Below are 26,016 nucleotides of genomic sequence, written 5' to 3' on the forward strand. Positions count from 1 at the left end.
CATCTCCTCCGCTTGCACGGGAAGGTGCAAGGGGAAGGGCTGTTTGGGGTGATAGAGGAGTGGACTAGGGTGTCTCAGAGGGAGTGGTCCCTACGGAATGCTGAAAGGGGAGGGGAGGGGAAGATACGTTTGGTGGTGGGATCACTTTGGAGGTAGCGGAAATGCCGGAGGATGATCCGTTGAATGTGGAGGCTGGTGGGGTGAAAGGTGAGGACAAGGGGAACCCTATCGTGGTTCCGGGAGGGATGGGCAGGGGTGAGGGCAGAAGTGCGGGAGATAGAACTGACACGGTCGAGGGCAGTGTCAATCACGGTAGAGGGGAGTCCTCGGTTGCGGAAAAAGGAAGACATGTCTGAAGCACTGGTGTGGAAGGTGGCATCGTCGGAGCAGATACGGCGGAGACGGAGAAACTGGGAGAATGGAATAGAGTCCTTACAGGAAGCGGGGTGGGAGGAAGTGTAGTCCAGGTAGCTGTGGGAGTCAGTGGGCTTGTGGTGAATATTGGTCGATAACCTATCCCCAGAGATGGAGACGGAGAACATAAGAACATAAGAAATAGGAGCAGGAGTAGGCCAGTCGAGGAAGGGAAGGGAAGAGTCAGAGATGGACCATGTGAAGGTGAGGGAAGGGTGGAAATTGGAGGCAAAGTGAATGAAATTGTCAAGTTCGGGACAAGAGTAGGAAACGGCACCGATACAGTCATCAATGTATCGGAAAAAGAGGTGAGGGAGGGGACCCGAGTAGGACTGGAACAAAGATTGTTCCACATAGCTCACGAAAAGGCAGGCATAGCTAGGACCCATGCGGGTACCCATGGCAACACCTTTGATTTGGAGGAAATGAGTGGAGTTAAAGGAGAAGTTGTTCAACGTGAGAACAAGTTCAGCCAGGCGGAGGAGGGTGGTGGTGGATGGGGACTGGTCGGGCCTCTGTTCAAGGAAGAAGCGGAGCGCCCTCAGGCCATCCGGGTGGGGGATGGAGGTGTAGAGGGATTGTACGTCCATGGTGAAAAGGAAGCGGTTGGGGCCAGAAAACTGGAAACTGTTGAAGTGGCGGAGGGCGCCCGAAGAGTCGCGGATGTAGGTGGGAAGAGACTGGACAAGGGGAGAAAAGATAGAGTCAAGATAGGAAGAGATAAGTTCCATGGGGCAAGAACAGGCTGAAAGGATGGGTCTACCAGGGCAGTCCTGTTTGTGGATCTTGGGAAGGAGGTAGAAGCGGGCTGTGCGGGGTTGGGGAACTATGAGGTTGGTGGCAGTGGGGGGGAAGATCTCCAGAGGAGATGAGGTCAGTGACAGTCTTGGAAACGGTGGTTTGATGTTCGGTAGTGGGGTCATGGTCCAGGTGGAGGTAGGAGGAGGTGTCGGAGAGTTGGCGTTCAGCTTCCGCTAGGTAGAGGTCAGTGCACCACCCTTGTCAGTGGGTTTAATGACAATGTCAGGGTTGGATCTAAGAGAATGGAGTGCTGCAAGTTCAGAGGGAGGTAGGTTGGAGTGAGTGAGGGGAGCAGAGAAATGGAGACGGCCGATGTCACGGCGGCAGTTAGCGATGAAAAGATCTAGAGAGGGTAAGAGGCCAGGGGGAGGGGTCCAGGTGGAACGGGAATTCTGCAAGCGGGAGAAAGGGTCAATTGTGCGGGCTGACCCCGCTCCGTGCGCCCAGCACCCCTGCTGAAGAACGATACAATGAGAGCCATCAAGCGACCAGGAACATCATTGAGCACACAATCGGCATGCTCAAGCAACGGTTCCGCTGTCTGGACCATTCCGGGGGAGCCCTTCAGTCCTCGCCTGAGCGAGTCTCCCATTTTGTTGTAGTGTGCTGCATGCTGCATAACCTGGCAATCCTCAGGACTCAGCCACTGCCAGCAGACATTGGAGCACCAGCAGAGGAGGAGGAGGAGGAGCACCAAGATGGGAGGGGGGCACAAAGTGCAAGGGCCGTCCGTCAGCGGCTTATTGCAAGTCGGTTCTAGGCCCCCTCTGAGGGAATGGCTTGTGCCATTGAAAGAACATTAATGGAACGGTTCTGCAAACCCTGAGCCGGTCAAGGCAACAATAGTTCAAAGAGCAAACATGCACAATCTGAATAAAGACAATTATTTATTTAACAAACTGTATGCCCTTCCCGCATGACAAAGTAATACAGAGAAACCCCCAAAAAAACAGTCAGACACATAACTGGCTCTCACAACCTGGAGACAATGAACAAAAGAGTTAACAAAAAATGACCACGATCCTCGGCCTTCACTAAAAAAATTACCAGCATTTTGCCACACCTCCTACTTTTTGGCCTTCGAGGGTGATCTGCTTCGCTTGCGAGATTGGCCCCTTCCCACCCTGCAGCTCCTCTGCAATGGAACCCCAGTGGCTGCAGCAAGGCTGGGGGAAGGCTGCTGAGTGTCAGAAACTGAGTCGGCAGATGCCCTTGGGGGACAGCCTGGACCAGCTCTGGGCCTGGAGGGCCCGGCTGCTGACTGCTCCAACTCTGCATGGGCGGCAGCAGTCTGTCCTACGGGTGGTGGCAGCTGCAGTGGAGGAGTGACAGTGTTGGCAGCAGGAATGCTGCCATCCTGACAGAGGACAGGCACTCCCTGGTCGGACGACACACTGGCACTCCCATGGGGCAGCACTGCAGCATGCGGAGCAACCTGCTGAAGCACAGACTGCTGGCCTTCTGCGGCGCGGCGAGGGCCCCGGCGATTCATGCCCGATGCAGCGAGGGTGGCAGCTGTCAGTGCTCGTGTGGCCTCAATCTGTGTCTGCATCAGAGCAGCCACTGACTGCATTGCACCACTAAGCACTTGCGTGGAAGCCGCCAGTGCTGCACCGAAGTCCTGCAGACTCCTTGCCTGTGCTGCACCGAAGCCCTGGACACTCCTTGCCAGTGACTCTATGGAGTCGGGCATCCTTGCCACTGCAGCCATAAGCCCATTTCAGCGAGGAGCCGCACCTCTTCTGCGCTCACTGTCGCAGGACTGGAGGCCAGACTCTCCCTCCGGGGAGAAGGCCGCCGAGCTTCCCTACCCCACCCCCCCACGTTGCTGCAGCCCGCTGGGCCCCGGAGCTTCACCCTCCTCGGACCCTTCCCCCCTGCTCCCCTCCAGGGAAGACGTGCCCCCATTATGGCCATGGGCTGCCTCGGCTGAGGGTGGCACTGCTGGTCCGGCTTCCTCTTCCTCCTCGCCTTCAGAATCACTCACAGTGGCAGCTTGAGGGCCCGCCTCCTCACCTGGCGAATCAGCACCTGAAAGCAGGGAGGTACAAGAGTTGCTTTAGCGTGAGGACAGGGCGGCAGCGAGGGAGGCATGAGTGCTGCAATGCACTGCATTGGTTCGATAGTGGCAAAGGATGCTGGTGTGAGGCACAAGTGGAAGGAGAGAGGTCAAAAAGGTGATGACCTTACCATTGCTGTCCAGAACGGGTCGGCATCTCCAGTGGCGACGGGGCCAATCATCTGGCCTGCCATAATCCGCTGGACTCGCTGTTCCAGATCGCTGAAGTCTTGAAGGTCTGGCCGGCCTCCCCCGGTCCGTTGCTGCTGCCTCCTATTGTGGGCCAGCTTGCCCTGCAAGAGAAAGGACGGGCTCTGAGTACAGTATGAAGCCCTGATCTTGGCTGCACTGCCTCCCATGGTCGAATAGCCCTTAACAGTGTGAAGCCCTGATCGTGGCTGCAATGCCTCCCATGGTCGAATAGCCCTTGCCGTGTGTAAAGTGGTGAATGTGCATGTGAGTTTCATGAAAGGCCCATAGGTATTGGATGAGGGCTGGGCACTGGGGCTTTCAGGACCCTTTGGGGCCATAAAGTGAGGTGCACATGCAGGGATGAAGAGGATACTGAAAAGGGCACTCACCCTGACAACCCGAGTGAGGTCGTTGAACTTCTTCCTGCATTGCACAGGGGTCCTAGGCACCATGCTGCTGGAGGTCACTGTGAGCCACCTCCCTCCAAGCTTTGCGGTAGTCGGTGGGCAGCGGCCTCCTGCCACTGTCCGGAAACAGGATAGATCGCCTGCGCTCCACTGCGCCAACCAGAACCTTCAGGGCCCCCTCACTGAACCGCTGCGCTCGCTCCCTGGCCCTCTCCATGGTCCTAGGCGTTCGAATGTGGCTGCAGGTCTGTCCAGGCCGAGAATCAGGGCTCCAATGTGCAGGGTGTGGCAGCAATCCAAATCGACCCTCCCCCTTTAAGAGCTGACCGGCGCCAACGTGTCTGCCTGCAATCACTAACTGGCCGCACCTGTGCTGCGCCCGCCCTCGGTGGTAGCGCCTCGCTTCTCCGGTTTAGCGCCTTAGGACACTCGTGCAGTGCCTGCTTTAGCGCTCCAAGCACCTCTTGGGGCGAAGCAGGTCAATTTAGCTGAAGGTGGCGGTAATTTGCGGCGGGCGCGAAGTTTCGCGCCCGCTCGACTATAACGCCCTAAACGTGGTGATACTGAATTTCTAGGCCAAATAGTCTTAAAGTTTCAGGTTGTATGCCCTTTCATAGGAAGATGTTAGAGATTTAACAGTTTATAAGCAAGCACAGAGCCAGGGAAAGTGAAGGGGGTAGGGGTGGAGGAAAGAACAGTGGGGAAGGTCTGTGATAGGGTGGAGGGCAGGAGTGATTAAATGACAGTGATGGTGCAAGGCAAAAGTGGGTGGTAATGGGACAAGTAAACAAACAAAAGATGGGCCCAGAGCAGATTAGCTGGGGGTGGAGGGAAGCACGAAAAAACCGGCAAAGAGGAAAAGGCTCCGGTAGTCCAGGAATGTGGCGGAGAAAGGCGGGATGACCTCAGGGTGCAGATCAGCCTGCTGGCCGTGTACCATTAGAAACCCTACCCCAAGCACCAGCCCACACCTCCTCCACTCCCAGTGGCTCTGGCGCAGCCATCCTCCACTACCAGTACTTGCTCTTCGAGAAAATGGGCATGGTGGTTAAGATCTAAAGTTATTTAACTGCATGTTGTGGCTGGCAGGCTGTAAAGTGCCTAATAGAAAGATGAGGTGCTGTTTCTCGAGCTTGCATTGAGCATCATTGGAACAGTGTAGGAAGCCGAGGACAGAGAGTTCAGAGTGGGAGTGCGGGGGAGAAATTAAAGTGGCAAGCGACCGGAAACTCAGGGTCACGCTTGCGGACTGAATGGTGGTCTTCAGCAAAGCGATCATCCAATCTGCATTTGGTCTCCTCAGTGTAGAGGAGACCACATCGTGAGCAGTGAATACAGTACACTAACTTGGAAGAAGTACAAGTAAATCACTATTTCACCTAGAAGGGGTTTTTGGGGCCTTGGTCAGTGGGAAGAGAGGAGGTGAAAGGGCAGATGTTGCATCTCCTGTGCCTGCATTGGAAAGAGTGGGGCGAAGGGGAGCGGGAGTTGGGGGTGATGGAAGAGTGAACCAGGGTGTTGCAGAGGGAGCGGTCCCTTCGGAATGCAAACAGGAGAGTGGAGGGGAAGATGTGTTTGGTGGTAGCATCACTCTTGAGGTGGAGGAAATGGCGGAGGATGACCCGTTGAATGTGGAGGCTGGTGGGGGGGGGGAAGGTGAGGACAAGGGGGACCCTATTGTGGTTCTGGGAGGGATGGGAAGAGGTGAGGGCAGAAGTGCGGGAAACTGGACAGACATGGTCGAGGGCCGTGTCAACCACGGTGGACAGTTTTAAATATCAAGCTTGGAGATGTTTAACCATTCTTGATTTATCTCATTTGCAACTGTTTCCAACCGTACTGGTATCCTGCACTTAGTGTCTTGGCCCTTCAATTTAAAAAAGCCTTGGCGTCTCAATTTTTTAAACAATGTCACTGTGTTGTTCTTTTACTATTGTTGTTGAATTGTGTCATTAACTGAAATGTGCCAGACAGAATGTCAGGGACAGCAACTGCAATAATGACAATGCTAATGTCTGAGGGCAGAGGTCACACACGAGGTTTGGTAACCGTGAACCACTGGGTACACAGAATGAATCTTATTTGAAGAAGTTCACATTAAAGGATGAAGGCCTTCTAAGTGCACACTTTGTGGTTTGGGTGGCTCATCCAACCAGCCTGTGCAGCTTTTCCGTTTCCTGCTAGTCTTACGGTCGGGTGCACACTAATTATAGGACAGTGTCTGTCTGGGAGAATCTCGCCTGACATCTGCATCGAGGTTTCAGAGAGGTTCTTGAGAAAGGTGACGAGGAGGGCACTGGTATGTGGTTTAACCACAGTGACCTAGTGCCAGCTTAATCTTCTACATGTAACCACAACTGTAACTGTCAATTGTTGGTGCCTGAAAGTGACCCGAAACTTTGAAAAAGTTCATAAACTTTCAGATATGCGTGACTTTCACACACATATATATATATATATATATATATACACACACAAAAAGTGTTGCACTTTTATGTGTGGTATACTGAAGAGCAGATTAACTGCAGTTCCTCAATCAACATCACCAAAACAGATTATCTGGTCATTATCACATTGCTGTCTGTGGGAGCTTGCTGTGTGCAAATTGGCTGCCACGATTCCTACATTACAACAGTGACTACACTTTAAAAAAGTACTTCATTGGCTGTAAAGCGCTTTGGGACGTCCGGTGGTCATGAAAGGCGCTATATAAATGCAAGTCTTTCTTTCTTTCTGTAAGAATGGTAAGGAGCTCCCATATATTTAATTTTACCAAATACTCGATAGAACCTGAAAAAATGAGCAACAGTCAGTTTCTAAACAGACTGCTTCCACTTACAATACAGAGCAAACGCAATCCAAAGGAGTTGTCATAGTCATAGAGTCATAGAGTTTTACAGCACAGAAAGAGGCCCTTCGGCCCATCGTGTCTGCGCCGCCCATCCATCCCTGTCCAGTCTAATCCCATTTTCCAGCATTTGGTCCATAGCCTTGTATGCAATGGCATTTCAAGTGCTCATCCAAATGCTTCTTGAATGTTGTGAGGGTTCCTGCCTCTACCACCCTTTTAGGCATTGAGTTCCACATTCCAACCACCCTCTGGGTGAAAAAGTTCCTCCTCAAATCCCCTCTAAATCTCCTGCCCCTTACCCTGAATCTATGCCCCCTTGTTATTGACCCCCCTACTAAGGGGAAAAGTTCCTCTTTGTCTACCCTATCTATGCCCCTCATCATTTTGTACACTTCAATCAGGTCCCCCCTCAGCCTTCTTTGCTCCAAGGAAAACAACCCCAGCCTGTTTAGTCTTTCTTCATAGCTGAGGCGCTCCATCCCAGGTAACATCCTGGTGAATCTTCTCTGCACCCTCTCCAAAGCAATCACATCCTTCCTATAGTGAGGCGACCAGAACTGCACACAGTACTCCAGCTGTGGCCTCACCAGCGTTTTGTACAGCTCCATCATAACCTCCCTGCTCTTATATTCTATGCCTCGGCTAATGAAGGCAAGTATCCCATATGCCTTTTTAACCACCTTATCTACTTGTTCCGCCCCAGCATGTCAGTCTGAATCCAGCAGTTTGAAGGATCTGAGTTAGCGGTGCAGTGCAGTCCGATACTCTTCAGCTTCAGCTGTTCAGGTTTATCCATCTCTGTCCCAAATACAGTTTTTAATAGCACAGTTTTTAAAAACTCAGTTGTATTATAGGCACAAGCCATACAAAGGTTGTGAATGGACCGTGCCGCCTCTCAAGATCATGTTCTGCCTACTTGGATTGTGGTATAAGGTTTCATTCTTCATTCAGTACTGGGTCACAGAGGTTCATCTTTAAAGTACAATTTTGTGTGGTGTGTGTGGTGGTGAAGCCGGTAGATGGTGTATCAATGCACGGTGTTGGCTGTGGCTCAGTGGCAGCATTCTCACCTGTGAGTTAGAAGGTCATGGGTTCAAGTCCCACTTCAGAAACTTGAGCCCATAATCTAGGCTGACACGCCAGTGCAGTACTGAGGGAATGCTGCACTGTTGGAGGTGACGTCTTCAGATGAGAAGGTAAACCGAGGCCTTGTCTGCCCTCTCAGATGGTGTGAAAGATCCCATGGCACTATTCAAAGGAGAGTAGGGAGGCTGTGGCCAATATTTATCCCCTGGTCATTATCTCATTGCTGTTTGTGGAACCTTGCTCTGCGCAACATTTTAATCAACCGTGCATTTCCTACATTACAACAGTGACTACACTTCAAAAGTAGGTCATTGGTTGTAAAGTGCTTTGGGACATCCTGAGATTGTGAAATGCGCCATATAATTACAGCACACTATGCACCATTAATTCCACCCTGCCTCCCTGACCCCTGTATATGGAGTTCCCCAGTGTTGTTGTCCCATCAGACTAGGAGTGGGTGGCTACAAGTCAAAGATTGGCAATTTTTCACAGGATGGAAATTTCATAGACCAAGTCAAGTAGCATTGGTAGAGACAAGGTTATTGTGTGAATGGTGCTTGGCATACGGGGATTTTTGCTGCATTTACATTACAGCGACAGCAAACAGTAGCAGCAGTGTTGTAATATAAAGGGGGCAGTGCTCGTACATGTGGCAGCAGGAAGTACAACCTCAAAAAATTCTATCTTTTTTTCACCTGTGTACCCAGAGGCATAGCTTTTCTGCCAGCAGACATAATGCTTACCACATGCCTCCCTGGACTCTGCCAACCTCTGCCTTTTCTGGCCACCGGCAGCTTGAGGCCTAATATGGGCCTAAAAAGTGAGAGTTGTGATCATGACTTTTACTCAACCATGCATGTGCAAGCTTGCCCCTCTGCAGTTCTTTACCTGCTGCTCTGGAATCTGCCCCACAACATAAACTGAGTGGTTTTCCGAGCACCAAGATACGAGACAAAGAGAACCATTTCTGCGTGAAATTAGATATGACACTAAAGAAGGAAATGAATCATTTTAATTCAGTAAAGAGAGTTTGGGGGTTGAAATATTCATTACAAAGCCATTTTTATAAAATTCTTCTATCTGCTATTTTAACTAATAGGTTAATGTCTTCTTTAAGACAGTGGACAGAGGAATTTCATGTGGACCTGATGGGACCATTGTTACTAATATTGCAGTTTGATTTCAAGCCTTTGGAATTGCTTATGCATCGTCTCCTCCAGTGTCATTGAGTCAATTTTCTTTGTTTCTCAGATTCCAATGCTATCATCATTATTTGCACTTCTGAAATACTTCTCATTGTTCTCCTTTAGAAAACCAAAAGGGACGTGAACAACTTTGATCAGGACTTCACGCGTGAGGATCCTGTGTTGACACTGGTGGATGATGCTATTGTTAAGCAGATAAACCAAGATGAATTTAAAGGTTTCTCCTATTTCGGTGAAGAGTCAATAGCCTAAGACATTATCCTGGTGCTGCCACAACATGCCATTACCATGCAATGGTCTGAGAAAACTAGCAAGTCATTAGGATCGAGTTTTTTTAGTACTGTGTAGTACCTGCATTTCCCTGCAGTAATAAGTGTTTATGTTTTTACTTTGTTTCCATTTTCTGGTGTCTGTTTAAATTAATGCACTCCAGGGTTTTTGTTTTGTTATTTCTATTTAAAAAAAGTTATTTTGCCCGTATTTTTCAGCCCTCCGCTACAGCTGGGCTTATCAGAGGAGACTTGTGTGTGTAATGCAAACAGTATTAAACGTACTGTTTTACTTGTAGTACTGCAGGTTCATTCATATACAGCAGGAACTCCGGTACAAGGAAGTGGAACAGCCGTGCGTCAACAAAGGCACGTGAAGCAGAACTACATACCAGAGCTTGACATAGAAATAGAAGCTTAGGAAAGTCAACCAGTTGGCCAGCTTGTCTCGTCAATCAGTTGACGATTCCACCAGTATGGAAATTGCTCAGGCAAACAGGAAGGGTTACTGAGTGGTTTGTTTAGTTATTTTTTTATCTTTTTGTGGAGATGTTACACTGTTTTAAGTTGTCACTTTTTTGTGCAATTTCTAGTGAATTAGGGCGTTTGAAATCACATCACACATCTGGGTGTTACGTAGCCTAGATGAATACTCAACCTAGTAGATTGCGAGTCAGTCATGATTAATGTGCTCACCTAGTTGACTACTCAATTCTTTGGTGACTGTCCTACAACATACAGTGTAATATTTTACTGTAACTTAGATCTTGAACAATCACATTGCACTGAATTGTAGGCTTTATTCACAACCAATGCTCGTCACCAAAACCAGAGTTGTTTGAGTTATTTGTTATAGTAGTGTGTTACTTTGGCACATTGCACAAATCCTTGTTTATACTACTGTCCCTTATCTGTACTATATTTTCAAGTGTGTATCTTATTTTTAACAAAGAATAGAGACTATGAAATATTGAGCATTATACCTAGACATAATAGAGGACTGACGATCAAATGACACAAAAACTGACAAGATATATGATGGTGTACATTGTTTGACTTTTTATGAGTTATCCTATGAAAAATTGTGACTGTGGTTGAGGATATGATAATGTATACATCTGCCAGCAGTTTGAGCAGGTCAGGTCTGGTTGTATTCTATTTTAGTGTTTCATATGTGTGTGTGTGTGTGTGAGTGTGTGTATGCATGCATGTGTGCGTGTCCCTAAAGTCACTTATAATTTTACTGGACTGGTTTCCCAGTCACTGGGATCCACATTAGCTGATGCATCTGGATTCCCAGATGCACAGAAATACTTGTGAGTGGCAAAGTAGCACTAAAAAGGGCTCTTTGCTTTTTGTACAGGCAAGAAGTTGTAAATACTGTTTGCTGCAAGGCCTGTGGAGCTCATTGAACAGTATCAACTGCTGCATGTTCAGGCGTATTATATATATATTATAAATATATATATATATATATATATATTAGTCATTGAAAAAAGTAATTAATGATGATGTCCATGTGCAATACTCTGTATGTGTATTTGTTCAAGTTGCTGTCTAACAAGTTGAGTTTTTTTTGTCCAATGTCATAACCTTGTATTAAGCTATACTGGACCTCTTGTACAGTGCTTCAAACTGTATTAAGGGTGTTATTAAACATTAGGATGGAAATTAATGCAAACATTTGCAATGTTGTTGCAAATGCTCTCTTAAAGCACGTTTGTTTAGGATGGAGACTCAAGTCGAAGGGGCATTTTCGATTATTTATGTGACAAGAGGCCTTTCTGTATGCAAAACACGTAAAAATTAGAACATTTTTCTTATCCAGTACATTCCTCAAGCTTCTACCGACGCACTCCTCCATTTGCTGTGTAAAGCATGAGCACTCATGGTGATATTGATATAAATCAGGCCTCAGACTTAAGCACACTTGTATTTAGTTTGTACAGTATACGACAAGTAAAACAGGTGGTCAAGTCATTGTGGAATCTTTGCATGGACAGCTATTCCTTCATTATCAGCTTTTGCTTGTCTTACCATTTATTATCAGTTTACATTCACAGAAAAATGTCTGTTACCTTTTTGCTTGATTGTTAAAACAGTTTTATTTTCTCTTGAACGCGGATGCACTGTTGCATAGCTTCCCTGTCTGTGGTTAGGTCTTCTCCTTTCCTGTGTCTGCCTACTTGGAGAACACAAATGCAAAAAAACGCCGCAATATCTCTGTCTCCTTGCTTCTCCTTTCTCCTTCATCTTTTTTACGTAGAAAAAAAGAATCGCATGTCTGCTTTACGGAGAGCGATAAAAGGTTTGTCTCCAAAAACAAGGCTAAAAATTACCTCTTTTTAACTTAAAAAATGTACAAAACATGAGTCTGGCTGAATCGAAATGTTTTAAGTTTAGTTTCTGTTTTTTTGTGATGCTTTGTTTGTACAAAAGGTATTTTCTTCATGGATGTATTTTAAATCTCCTGCCATCATTAGTGTTATTTCATTGTAAACATTATTACTGTGTGCCAAATGTACTGTATTCAACAGGACGTGAATGTGTAATGTTTGTTTTAAAACCCAATAAAAAATTACAATGTCAAGGCAATGCCTGTTAGATTTCTTTTCTTTGTAAATTATACAATTTATATCAAAAACATTGGCCAGAATACTGTTTACCTGGGCAGGGCGGGTGCGGGTGGTCAGCGGGACGGGACCCTGTTCCCCATTTCATGCCGGTCCTCAGAGCGACTTTCCCTTAATAGTGCCTAGTAAGGCAGGCCTGCGAGTTTCCCGGCCCTATTAAATGGTGCGGATCTGATAACGTCATTGATGATTCATTTTCAGCCGGGATATTTAAAGGCCACATTGCATTTGAAGGTTCAACTAGGATTGTGCAGACACTGTATTGGAACATTTGAGTGTTGCTATGCCTTGACTGCACAGAGGCAGAGGGCTGCACCCAGGTTCTCAGATGACTCACTCCGTATGTTTGTAGAGGGAGTGAGAGCACGTGAGGAGGTCCTCTTTCCTTCTGATGGGCAGAAGAGACCTCCCCAGGAGACAAAACGAGCCTGGCTGGAGATAGCAGAGGAGGTGAACAACAGGAATGTTATCAGGAAGACCTGGGTACAGTGCCAGAAATGCTTCAGTTATCTCATTAGATCAGGAAAGGTGAGTGCAATGTCATACTCAACTTCATCCTGCTGTGCCTCTCATCACATCCCAGTCGCTCTGCCTTCCCAAGCCTACTCCTGCACATCATTACTCACATCAACATAGCTTGCACGTCCACCCATCCCTCTCTATCTACATTATCACATCCCCATCTGACTAACGACCCCTCACAATCACCCTCATCCTAATGCACTCATACCAACTAACAACACACAAGGAGGCCATTTGGCATTGGCACCCCATTCCATCATAGTGACCCTCTAAAGATGGAACCCATCCATTCCTTACACTCATTCCATCACTCTCACTCAAACCTCTCTTCTTTCCCTCCTTGCAGGAGAGGAGAGCCCACAATAAAAGGGAGAGAGCCAGAGGTGGCCCTCCACCATTGGCCACGTTAACTGCAGCAGAGGAGGTCACCCTGGAAGTATCAGGAGTCGCAGAGCAGCTGGGGTGGGAGACGGAGAGAGGGGGACATCTAAGCAACCTGGTGACAGAATTACATCTCATACAGCCACATGGCATACAGCAGTCACTCCTATGGTGCTCTCCAACTCCTAGCTAGTGTGGGCGACCCATGAGAGGGATGACGTTGAGAGGGGACATGGAAGTGGGGGCTCTTCTCAAAGCATTCACACATCTCCCCCATTGCATCCCCTCAGTCAGAGCCCCACATGCCTCCTGGGATCACAATGGCTGAGTCTGCCCCTGCACAGTCGTAGGAGGAGCAGACTTTGGTGGGGCCATCACAGGCTTCAAGACCCAGAAGATGTCCGCCAAAAGTGTCTGCAGTCGCAGCAGGGAAGTGAGCAGCCTGCCTCTACCTCTGCTGAAGCCACAGGGGTTGCACCTCGTAGAAGCACGCGTAAGAGAAAGATGCACAAGGGTAAGCACTTGGGTTTTTAATAACTGTGTGAAGCTTCCATTACTCTGATGTCACAGATAAAAATATTTATTTTCACCACGGCCAATTTTGTCTGCAACTTTGAAAGTGGCTTCGTGAGTTGGAGTGAATGGTGAGACATAACGTTACCTCCAGCAATGCTGGTCAGTGTGAAAGGAATGGCTCAGTCATTGTAGGGATGCTTTATGGTGTTGCTGTGGGGTGGTGCCAACCTGGCGCAACATGTGGCGGCCATATGGATGTAATGCGTAAAGTTAAGTAAATCTGGTCATGATGAGCCCACCCCTGGCCTCCCGGGCAGCAATGTGGGTGCTGGTGGGATCTGGACCGCAGGTTCCGCCTGCTCCTCCTCCTCATTTTCCAGCTGATGCTCCTCCTCCTCCTCCTTGAAGAGGCTGTGTGCTCAGTGCCTTGCTCCTCATGCAGCGCTAATCCTCGCTGCTGCACTATGTTGTGCAGGGCATAGCAGACCACGGTGATTCTGGAGACCCTGGCTGGTGCCAGGGTTAATCACTTTCAGCTACTGGACTTAGCGTGTGCCCCACAGCATCTCTCACCTTCGATGTGTGAATAGAGCATCACGCCTGCAAACCTCGTCTTGAATTTAAATCCACTCAGCAAATGTATTTAACAAAATATGAACAAGTAAACAGATCACAGCCCACTAATCCAGCTCTATATTCACAGGAGGAAGTCTGTTATCTAACTCCTCGAGTGGACAGAATATAAAAAGATCCCAACTCTTAGAACCCCTTGAATCCATTGTAAATAAATTTCAAATCCTGACCGGTTCCTTCCTTATACTAGAACTCCTCATCCCTGTGGGAGTCGATATTGGTCAAAAACTGCGAATTGGAAATTTCTAACTGATGTTTTTCTCTTTCAGGTGTTTGAAGCTGACCAGTTCCTTCTCTCAGAGAATCTCCAAGGAGTCCCTTTGATTTAAACACAGCTCTCCCCTCTTTTATATCCGGTACATGAAACACAAAAAGTTAGCATGCAGGTACAGCAAGTAATCAGGAAAGCAAATGGAATGTTGGCCCTTATTGCTAGGGGGATGAAGTATAAAAGTAGGGAAGTTTTGCTACAACTGTACAGGGTGCTGGTGAGACCACATCTGGAGTACTGCGTGCAGTTTTGGTCTCCTTATTTAAGGAGGGATGTACTTGCATTGGATGCAGTTCAGAGAAGGTTCACTAATTTGATTCCTGAGATGAAGAAAGGTTGAGCAGGTTGGGCCTATACTCATTGGAGTTTAGAAGAATGAGAGTTGATCTTATTGAAACATATAAGATTCTGAGGGGGCTTGACAGGATAGACGCAGGGAGGATGTTTCCCCTCGTGGGGGAATCTAGAACTAGGGGGCATAGTTTCAGAATAACGGGTCGCCCATTTAAAACAGAGATGAGGAGGAATTTCTTCTCTCAGAGGGTCGTGAATCTTTGGAATTCTCTACCCGAGAGAGCTGTGGAGGCAGAGTCATTGAATATATTCAAGGTGGAGATTGTTAGATCCGTGATTCTGAGAGTATGATGTTTTTCAATAACCACACGGATGCTGTAACTTAACAATCAACAGGTATTTACTGGAGTAGGGTAATCTCAAGACTGGGGTACAGAGGCATGCTCAAGGCTTATATACAGGTGTGGTCACTGCCGGTACTACAGTATACAGGAGCTGTAAAAGCAGTTCTCTCTTAAAGGTACATACACTACAATTCCTCCCCTTTTAGATTAGTAGTACCCATAATAGTCAAATAACAATTAACACTTTAACATGTACATTAAACAACAATAGTCCATTTATAGATTCAGTCTTTGGGGCGGCTTCCTGATCCTTTCGGGATAGCGCCTTTCCTGAGGTTCTTGTTCTTGGTGCGGAGGCGATTCTGGCCCCTTTTCATCGGTTAGTTCATCGGGTTCCACTGCTACTGGTTCGGAGGTAGATGCTACCGGTGTGTCAGGTTCATCCCCAGGTACGCAAGACATGGGGTTGACTCGTTCCTGTGACGCTAAGATCTGATCAACGTGGCGTCTCACAATGTTCTCCCCGACATCCACTGTGTACATTAATGGCCCCTGCCGTGTGCATATCGTTCTTGGTTGCCATTTCTCTGTTCGGTAGTCACGGGCCAAGACTGGTTGTCCTACATTGAAGCTCCTTGTCGGCTTCTCATTGATGTGCTGGAATTGTTTATCCTCAACATTTCTTCGCACATTTGGTCTAAGCAAGTCCAGACGAGATCGCAACCTTCGGTTAAAGAACATCATGGCCGGGGTCTGGTTGGTAACTGCATGTGTCGCGTTTCGGTAGGCTAAGAAGAAATTGTCCACCTTATGCTGTAGTGGAATTTCATCGTCGCACATGGCCTTTATCGCCTTCTTAAAGGTTTGTACGAACCTCTCAGCCAATCCATTTGTGGCTGGATGATACGGGGCGGATGTGTAATGCCTTACCCAATTCCTTCTCATAAATTTTCGAAACTCTTCAGACAGAAACTGTGGTCGATTATCAGAGCAAATCTGCTCTGGCAAGCCGTTTCTGGCAAATATGGTCCGTAGGACTGCAATCGTTTTCTCTGTAGTGGTTGAGGACATTTTTATCACCTCAGGCCACTTCGAATGAGCATCCACTGCTATTAAGAACATTGAGTCCATGAATGGACCAGCGAAATCAATATGCACCCATTGCCATGGAGAGGAGGGCCACTCCCATGGGTGTAGAGGGGCATGTGGTGGTGCATTTTGGACTTTCTGGCATCCTGAGCAGCTCTTGGTTAGGTCTTCGATTTGTTGATCGATTCCCGGCCACCACACATAAGCCCTAGCAAGGCTTTTCATTTTCACTCCCCCCAGATGACCTTTATGTAGCTCATTTAGCACTCTCTCCCTTAACTTGGGTGGAATCACCACTCGGGATCCACACATCACTGTCCCCTGGCATACTGACAGCTGTTCTCTTCTGGATGAGAATGCTGGCAACAGTGAGTCGCCATGTGTTGGCCATCCCCTCACCGTCAAATCATATACCCGAGACAGTGTCGGATCATTGCGGGTCTCCTTCTCTATATCCGCGTTCGTTATTGGCAATCGTTCAATTATTGACGAATAAAATATCTCGATAGGGTCCACTGCTGGTGCTTCCTCCACAGTAGGCAGTGGCAGGCGCGATAGCCCATCAGCGTTTCCATGCTGTTTCGTGCCTTTATATTCTATTTCATATTGATTCGCCCCTAGAAACAGGGACCATCTTTGTAACCATTGTGCAGTCATCACTGGAACGCCCTTCTTAGGATTAAAGATGGAGACAAGTGGTTGGTGGTCAGTCAGCAAGGTGAACTTCTGCCCATGCAGATAGTGGTTGAATTTTTTTACTCCCCATACTATGCTGAGGGCCTCCCTGTCAATCTGGGCGTAGTTGCGCTTGGCTGAGGTTAGTGACCGAGACGCAAAGGCTACTGGCCTCTCCAACCTGTCTGGGAATTTGTGCGACAGCACCGCTCCAATACCATAGGGTGATGCATCACATCAAATCAAATCAAGTCAAATCAAATCAACTTTTATTGTCATTGTTAGTGCACAAGTGCAGTACAACGAAATGTAGGCTTGCGGCTCCCGAGAGTGTACATTTAGATTAAGACATTTAAACATTCAACATACATTTGGCTTGTAATACATTAACATAAACATAACCATAATAAAGTGCATTGGCAGATATGCAGGCTTTAGAGATTATTTGTGGAGTTCAGTAGGATGACAGCCCTGGGAAAGAAGCTGTTCCTAAATCTGGTCGTACGGCTGCAAATGCATCTGTAGCGTCTCCCAGATGGCAGGAGGGCGAACAGGCTGTGGCTGGGGTGGGTAGGGTCTTTGATGATGGACCGTGACCTCCGTAAACAGCGTTTCTGGTATATGTGCTCTATGGTCAGTAGCCGGGTGCCGGTAATGCGTTGGGCAGTTTTGACTACCCGCTGCAGGGCTTTCCGAATTGGTAGTGCTGGGTTGAAATGGGCCAACACCTCTTTTGATGTGATCAATTCTTTACACTTCTGGAAAGCTCGTCTACGTTCGTTATTCCACTTCCATGGTACCCCTGTTTGCAGTAGGGTGTTCAGTGGGTGTAATACCGTGGACAAATTTGGTAAGAACTTATGGTAGTAGTTTACCAGCCCGAGGAACGACCTCAGTTGTGACACATTTTCCGGTGCTGGAGCCTTGACTACTGCCTCAATCTTTTCAGGGGACTTATGTAACCCCTCTTCATCGATGACGTGGTCACAATACGAGATCTGCTTCTGGAAAAACTCGCACTTGTGGCGATTAGCTCGTAGCCCATATTCCTTTAATCTGGTGAGCACCTTCTTCAAGTTGGCGAGGTGATCACTGTCATTTTCGCCCGTGACCAGGATGTCGTCCAAATAACACTGGGTCCCTGGAATCCCTTGCAGGACTTGATCCATCGCCCTTTGCCAAATAGCCGGAGCCGATGCTACCCCGAACACCAGCCGGTTGTATTGATAAAGACCTTTATGAGTGTTAATCGTAAGGTATTGTTTCGAGGCTTCTTCTACCTCCATTTGCAAGTACACCTGGGCTAGATCAATTTTGGTGAAGCGTTTACCTCCAGATAGCGAGGCGAAAATATCCTCAATTCGTGGAAGCGGATATTGTACCGTGTGAAGGACTGGGTTCACTGTCACCTTAAAATCCCCACAGATGCGGACCTTCTTTGGTTCCCCAGGCGTATTACTCAACGACCTCTTCATTACAGGAACGATGGGTGTAGCCCACTCACTCCAGTCTACTTTGGACAGTACCCCTGAACGTTCCAACCCTTCCAGCTCTGCTTCGACAGCTGGTCTGATCGCATAAGGCACTGGTCTGGCCTTAAGAAACTTTGGGCTTGCATTTTCCTCTATTTCAATCGTTGCTGTTATGCCTTTTAGTGTTCCGAGTCCCTCCTGGAACACTTCTTTTGCGTCAGTTAGCATTTTTGACAGTCGTCCAGGTGTGACGTCGTCATCCTTTTTGGCCTCAACCTTCAGTGCCTGTATGGAATGCCAATCTAATTGTATCTTCCGGATCCATTCACGTCCTAGCAGTGGTGGTCCTCCATCTGGCAATACATATATATCCATTTTAGGTATTTCCTGGCCTTTATATATCACTTTCACCCTTATTTTTCCTTTGGGGTAGACTTTTTGCCCTGTGTACGTCTTCGAGACAATCTCTGTAGCTTTCAAGGGTATATGTGAAAATAGCCGCTTGTAGTCCCTTTGGTTTATGACTGTTAGTGCTGATCCTGTGTCCAATTCCATTTTCACTTGGACTCCGTCTATCTTGAGTGTAACCCAGATAGTCTGGTGATCCTCCATTTTGTTTACCTTATGTAGTTTCAGACAACCCAGCTCCTTGCTTCTGGAGTCTGTGTCACTTTTCTGTTCGCCTGAACTACTGTCCATCACCTTGTGTACCTTTTTGTACTTCTCCTGTGGAGATTTCTTACTGTTGGTTTTCTTCCCAGAACCTGCAGACTCTTGCTATGTGTCCTGCTTTTCCACACTGTCTGCACACTTGGTCCTTGAACCAACAATCCTTCTGGTCATGTGTTGTTCTGCCGCAGCGATAGCACTTCCCTGTTCCATAGGACATTTCATTGGTGCCATATTCTTGCGGTCTCCGTTGTATCTCTGCAGCGCCCCTTGCGGCTGCTTCGTGTGATACTGCCATACTGAAAGCCTTGTCCTGCGTAAGATCCTTTTCTGATAGAAGCCGTTTCTGGGTTCCTTCATTTTGCAGCCCACACACAAACTTGTCCGTTAACGTATCTGCTAGTCCCGCTCCAAACTGGCAGTGTTTCGATAGCTTGCGCAGTTCTGTTAGGTACTCAGCATTATTTTCGTCTTTGTGTTGGTTCCTTTTATGGAACTTAAATCGTTCTGCTATCAGCAGCAGTGTGGGGTTTAAGTGGTCCTGTCGGATTTCTACTATGCTTTCGAAATTCTTGTTCACAGGCTTCTCTGGGGTTATTAGGTTTCGCAGTAACCCATAAGTTTTTGCACCCATGGAATTTAACAAAACCAGTGCTTTCCTAGCATCTGGCACTTCATTCACCCTGCAGTACACCTCAATACGTTCCACATATGTCGCCCAATCTTCGACTTCATTGTCGAACGTAGAGATACTGCCACTCTTCGGCATCCCTGGGTGTGATTTAACTGTCAAAAATGGCGTCTCCCACGCTTCCCCTTCTCCGCTGGCACAAAATGGCATCTCCCGCGCTTTCCTTCCTTCCCACGCTTGCCCTTCTTCTCCGCTGCGGCTTCTAAAAATGGCGTCTCCCGCGCTCTTCCTTCTCCGCGGCTCAATGGCGTCTCCCGCGCTCTCCCTTCTTCTTCCCGCGGACACTGTTCAGCCCTTGAGCCCTGGCTGTGCTCTGCGCATTCTTTTTTTTTGTGTGCCTTTCCCGTTTCCACCGCTCGGTCCTGTTGCTTTACCCTCTCTCTCTCCGTTTTGTTTTTCCTCGACGCCGCTCGGTTTTCAACCCCCGGCTGCGCCCTGTGCGCTTCACCCTCCGTCTTACCCCGTCGACACTGCTCGGCTTTCTCTCTGCCGTCGGTCGGCTCCAGCCGCCGCTGTCCGGGAAGGGTCTGCGCTGTACCTGTCGTCAGTCTATTGCTGATCGTCATGGCTGGGGAACCAAGCCCGGCTCTCCACAGCCTCCCCTGCGATGTTCACTCTCTGCCGGACGACTGGGCGGTTGCTCGTGGTCGACGCCCGTGCTTCTGGCCTCGACTTTCTTCCACCGCCCTCCCGGAGCGAATCCTCGAAGGGAAATGCAGAGTTGCAGGTAGATTCGAATCGACACTCGTCGCCACTGTTAGATCCGTGATTCTGAGAGTATGATGTTTTTCAATAACCACATGGATGCTGTAACTGAACAATCAACAGATATTTACTGGAGTAGGGTAATCTCAAGACTGGGGTACAGAGGCATGCTCAAGGCTTATATACCGGTGTGGTCACTGCCGGTACTACAGTATACAGGAGCTGTAAAAGTAGTTCTCTCTTAAAGGTACATACACTACAGAGATAGACAGATATTTGAGCTACAGTGAAGCCAAGGGTTATGGAAGTGGGCAGGAAAGTGGAGTTGAGGCCAAGATCAGATCAGCCATGATCTTATTGAATGGCGGAGCAGGCTCAAGGGGCCAAATGTACTACTACTGCTCCTATTTCTTATGTTCTTATGTGTGTACTGAAGGGCTCCTCCAGATCTGTCAAGGCATCTGAAGCGCATTTTCAGCATGCCTATTGTTGAGTCTGTGTTTTCAAATGTAGTTATGCTGAATAACAGGACACAGACTACAGAAGTAATTAAACAGGTCTTTAGTGATTGAGGGTCAGGGCTGAACTGGGATACACTTTGCTCCGCAGGGTTTATATACCGGTGTGGTCACCACCGGTACTACAATGTACAGGAGCCATCAAAAAGTAGTCCATCACCTTAAGGTATCCTCTTAAGGTGGTACAGGTTACATACACTACAATTCCACTCCTTTTAGCTTAACAGTGTACACCCCAATTTAAACATTACATGGATAACATATATACAATTTTCACACAAAACTGTTCAAAGATTCAGTCTCTGAGGAGGCCTCCTGATCCGGGCCGGATAACGCCTTTCAGGGGTCTCTGGTTCTCGCTGGGGTGACCCATCCATTTGATCTCCTATGGATTGAACATCATCATGTACGTTCGAGTCTGAGGTAGATGCTACAGGCTCAATAACTTCTTCAACTGGTGTCTCTGGCGTAGGCATGGGATCGACCCTTGTTCTCGATTCCACAAGTTGGTCAGCATGACGTCGTATTACGTTCTCTCCAACGTCTACCGTGTACATCAAGGGTCCTTGTCGGGCACGAATTGTTCCAGATTGCCATTTATCATCCCTATAGTCCCTGGCCAACACTGGTTGTCCTATTTCGAAACTCCGAGTGGCCTTGTTATTTACGTGCTGGAATTGCTTGTTTTCGACTTCCCTTCGCACATTGGGTTTTAACAAATCCAACCGGGACCGCAACCTCCTGTTATAGAACATTATGGCAGGGCTTTGATTTGTCACTGCATGCGTGGCGTTTCGATATGCCATCAGGAAATTGTCCACCTTGTATTGTAGTGGAATATGGTCTTTGCTCATGGCCTTTATCGCCTTTTTGAACGTTTGTACAAATCTCTCGGCCAACCCATTTGTAGCCGGATGATATGGGGCAGATATATAGTGTTTCACCCCATTCTTTTTCATGAATTTCTGGAATTCTTCTGACACGAACTGTGGTCCGTTGTCTGAACATATTTGTTCCGGCAACCCATTCCTTGCAAATATAGTTCTTAGAACTGCGATCGTCTTCTCCGAGGTAGTGGTCGACATCTTAATCACTTCTGGCCATTTAGAATGTGCGTCTACTGCTATCAAAAACATGGAATCCATGAATGGACCTGCAAAGTCGATATGCACACGTTGCCATGGGGTTGAAGGCCATTCCCATGGATGCAGCGGTGCAATTGGAGGTGCATTTTGAACTTTTTGGCACCCTGAGCAGCTTTTAGTCAGATCCTCTATTTGTTTGTCGATACCTGGCCACCACACATAAGCCCTAGCAAGGCTTTTCATCTTGACTCCCCCCAGATGACCTTCATGCAATTCCTTCAGAACTCTCTCCCTTAATTTAGGAGGAATAATCACCCTTGTTCCATACATCAATGTTCCTTGACATACGGACAGCTGTTCTCGTCTGGCTGAGAATGCTGGTAACAGTGGGTTGCCATGTGCTGGCCATCCCTTCACTGTCAAGTCGTAGACCCGAGACAGTGTCGGGTCATTTCGGGTCTCTCTCTCAATACCCGCATTGGTGACTGGTAAGCATTCGATGATGGTCGAGTGAAATATCTCGACAGGGTCAACTGCCGGTGCCTCTTCCGCTGTAGGTAGTGGCAGGCGCGACAGCCCATCAGCATTACCATGTTGCTTTGTACCTTTTGAATTCGATATCATATTGATGTGCCCCTAGGAAAAGGGACCATCTCTGAAGCCTCTGCGCCGTCATTACTGGAACACCCTTCTTAGGGTTGAAAATGGAAACCAACGGCTGGTGATCTGTCAGCAGCGTAAACTTTTGGCCTTGCAGGTAATGGTTAAATTTCTTAACTCCCCACACGAGGCTGAGAGCCTCCCTATCTATCTGAGCATAGTTGCGCTCTGCGGAGGTCAATGATCTGGATGCGAACGCGACTGGCCTTTCCGAGCCATTTGGAAACTTATGTGAGAGCACTGCCCCGATACCATATGGAGAAGCATCACAAGCTAAGCGAATAGGCAGCGTTGGGTTAAAGTGAGCCAACACTTCCTTAGAGGTGATCAGTGCCTTGCTCTTTTGAAAAGCCCGCTTACAATCATCGCTCCACTTCCATGGTATTCCCATTTGCAAAAGAGTGTTCAGCGGGTGTAACACCGTGGATAAATTTGGAAGAAACTTGTGGTAATAGTTAACCAACCCAAGGAACGACCTCAACTGGGATACATTTTCCGGAGCAGGAGCTTTCACGGCAGCTTCGATCTTGTCAGGTGACTTATGGAGCCCCTCCTGGTCAATGACGTGGCCGCAGTACGAGATTCGCTTTTGAAAGAACTCACATTTCTGGCGATTAACTCTGAGCCCATATTCTTTCAATCTGGTGAGCACCTGCTCCAAATTCGCGAGGTGATCCTTATCATCATCTCCTGTAATCAGGATGTCGTCCAGGTAGCATTGTGTGCCTGGAATTCCCTGCAATACCTGTTCCATGGCCCTTTGCCAAATCACTGGAGCCGATGCCACTCCAAAAACCAGTCTATTATACCGATATAAGCCCTTATGTGTGTTGATCGTGAGATACTGGCGTGACGCTTCATCAACTTCCATCTGTAGGTACGCCTGCGCCAGGTCTATCTTGGTGAAGTGTTTCCCGCCAGACAGCGAAGCGAAGATACCTTCAATCCGCGGAAGCGGATATTGCACCGTGTGAAGAACCGGATTAACAGTGATCTTGAAATCGCCACAGATGCGAACCTTCCCAGGTTCACCTGGCATGTTGCTCAACGAACGCTTCATGACAGGAACAATGGGTGTGGCCCATTCGCTCCAGTCCACCTTGGACAGTACTCCCGAACGTTCTAGCCCTTCCAGCTCTGCTTCCACAGCAGGTCATATCGCATAAGGTACCAGTCTGGCTTTGAAACATTTTGGGTTTGCATGTTCTTCAACCTTGATGTTTGCCGTAATTCCTTTCAGTGTTCCCAGTCCCTGTTGGAACACCTCCTTAGCATCGTCCAATATTTTGGACAGTCGTTTAGGTTTGACGTCGTCCTCTTTACAGGCATCTACAGTCAGTGCTTGTATGGAATGCCAGTCCACATTTATTCTCCGGATCCATTCCCGTCCCAGTAGTGGCGGACCTCCATCAGGTAACACATACAAGTCCATTTTCTGACTTTCTTTACCATTGTAGACTACATTTACTTTTATCTTTCCTTTCGGGTATATTATTTGCCCCGTGTATGTTTTCAATACAATCTCCGTATCCCTCAGGGGAATGTGCGAGAATAACCTTTTGTAATCTTGCTTATTCATGACCGTTACTGCCGATCCAGTGTCCAATTCCATCTTCACTTGGACTCCTGCTATCCGAAGCATGTCCCAGATAGTTTGGTGGTCTGCTGTGTTACCCACATTATGTATTCTTAGACAACCCAGTTCCTTACTGCTGGAGTCTGAATCCATCTTCTGTTCATATGAACTGTTCTCTGTCACCTTGTGTACTTTTTTGTAATTCTCCTGCGGCAACTTTTTGCTGCTGGTCTTCTTTCCTGACCGGCATACTCTCGCTATGTGACCAAGTTTGCCACATTGCCTGCATTCTTTTTCTTTGAACCAGCACTGGTTCTGGTCATGCGTTGTCCTTCCGCAATGATAGCACTTTACTGCGCCCAATGCCATTTCATGGGTGCTGAATTCCAATGGCCTTTGCTGTATCTCTGCAGCACCTCGTGCTGCTGCCTCGTGCGATGCTGCAATGCTGAAAGCTTTGTCCAGCGTAAGATCCTTTTCCTCTAGCAGTCGCCTCTGGGTTCCTTCCCTTAGGAGCCCACACACAAACTTATCTCTCAGTGCGTCTGCTAGTCCTGTACCGAACTGACAGTACTTTGATAACTTGCGCAGTTCGGTTAAGAATTCAGTGTTGCTTTCTTCTTTATGTTGAATTCTTTTGTAGAATTTAAATCGTTCCGCTATCAGCAGCGGCGTGGGGTTTAAATGCTCTTGCAGGATAGTAACAATATCCGCGAAACTCTTTCCTACCGGTTTATCTGGTGTTACAAGCTTCCTTAATAACCCGTACGTCTTCACACCCATCGAGTTTAATAGGGTTAGTGCTTTCTTATCCTCCGGTACCTCATTCGTTGTAAACTTCGATGCGTTCCACATAAGTGGCCCAATCTTCCACATCGCTATCAAAAGCAGTGATGTTACCCGTTTTTGGCATCCTTGTTGAGTTTCCTTTCCTTCGGATATGATTATTATTTTTTTTTTTTCAAAATGGCGGCTTCCCGCGCTTGGCGGCTTTTCCCGCGCTTGGCAGCTTTTCCCGCGCTTGTCTTCTTCCCCCGCTGACTCAAAATGGCGATTACCATGCTGTTGCCGTTCTCGCCTCCCAGCGGTCCTTTATTTTCCCCTGCGCTGCTGCTCTTGTTCCCCGCCGCTCCCGTGGTCCTTGTGGTCATAAACGCTTTTCTGGCTGCTGCTCATCTCTGCCCCGATTGCAGTCCGGCCCCTGACACCGGCTGCGGTCGTGTTCTCCGCCCTTTTCGTCGTTTCCCTCCCCTTCTCTTACTGACAACTCGGCCAACTTCCCCCCCGTGCCGCTCGATCGGGCTTACCCGCCGCTGTCGTCGAAGGGATGTTCACTGATGTTTGACTTCGTGGCCAGAAACCAACCCGGGTTCCCGATGGCCTCCCGTGCTATGCAGTGCCCAGCAGGATGTTGAGGGTGGATGTCCTTGTTCGACGCCCGTTTCAGAGGCGAAGCTTCCTTTGATGCAACTGCCGCTAGGTAAGATCAGACTCGTCGCCACTGTTGAGTCTGTGTTTTCAAATGTAGTTATGCTGAATAACAGGACACAGACTACAGAAGTAATTAAACAGGTCTTTAGTGATTGAGGGTCAGGGCTGAACTGGGATACACTTTGCTCCGCAGGGTTTATATACCGGTGTGGTCACCACCGGTACTACAATGTACAGGAGCCATCAAAATGTAGTCCATCACCTTAAGGTATCCTCTTAAGGTGGTACAGGTTACATACACTACACCTACTGTCTGTCCTATGACACAGCTGGTGGACATGTAGCTTTCATTATATCTCTCCCCGGCCTAATTACTTGGCCTCCTCAAGGATGTCATGAGCCACATCTTCAGTGGATAGCCCTTGGCTACAAGCAGCCAGCCTGAAAGTCTGTTTGGAGGTGCGAAGAGCTTAGGGAGAGTGGACTGGCACAGGACGAAAGAGTCAAGGCAGCTGCTGGGAAATCTGCCGCACGCATGCATGATAATCTTCCTATAGTTGCAAAGCA

General features: G+C 48.0%; 1 protein-coding gene across 2 annotated transcripts in view; it reads left to right on the plus strand.

Annotated features, from left to right (window-relative positions):
* LOC147121072 (protein kinase C epsilon type) overlaps nt 1-11,874 on the plus strand; it is a 788,174-nt gene extending 776,300 nt beyond the window's left edge. For both annotated transcript variants that reach the window (XM_085980505.1, XM_085980511.1), the window contains one exon: nt 9,121-11,874. In XM_085980505.1, the coding sequence (XP_085836631.1) occupies nt 9,121-9,267 (147 nt within the window). In that variant the 3' untranslated portion in view covers nt 9,268-11,874. The remainder of the gene's footprint in view (nt 1-9,120) is intronic.
* Nucleotides 11,875-26,016: the final 14,142 nt, after the last annotated feature.

Source organism: Somniosus microcephalus, chromosome 3 (assembly GCF_052327205.1).
Source record: "Somniosus microcephalus isolate GS21.2 chromosome 3, FLI_Smic_1.0, whole genome shotgun sequence".
NCBI classification, from domain to species: Eukaryota; Metazoa; Chordata; class Chondrichthyes; order Squaliformes; family Somniosidae; genus Somniosus; species Somniosus microcephalus.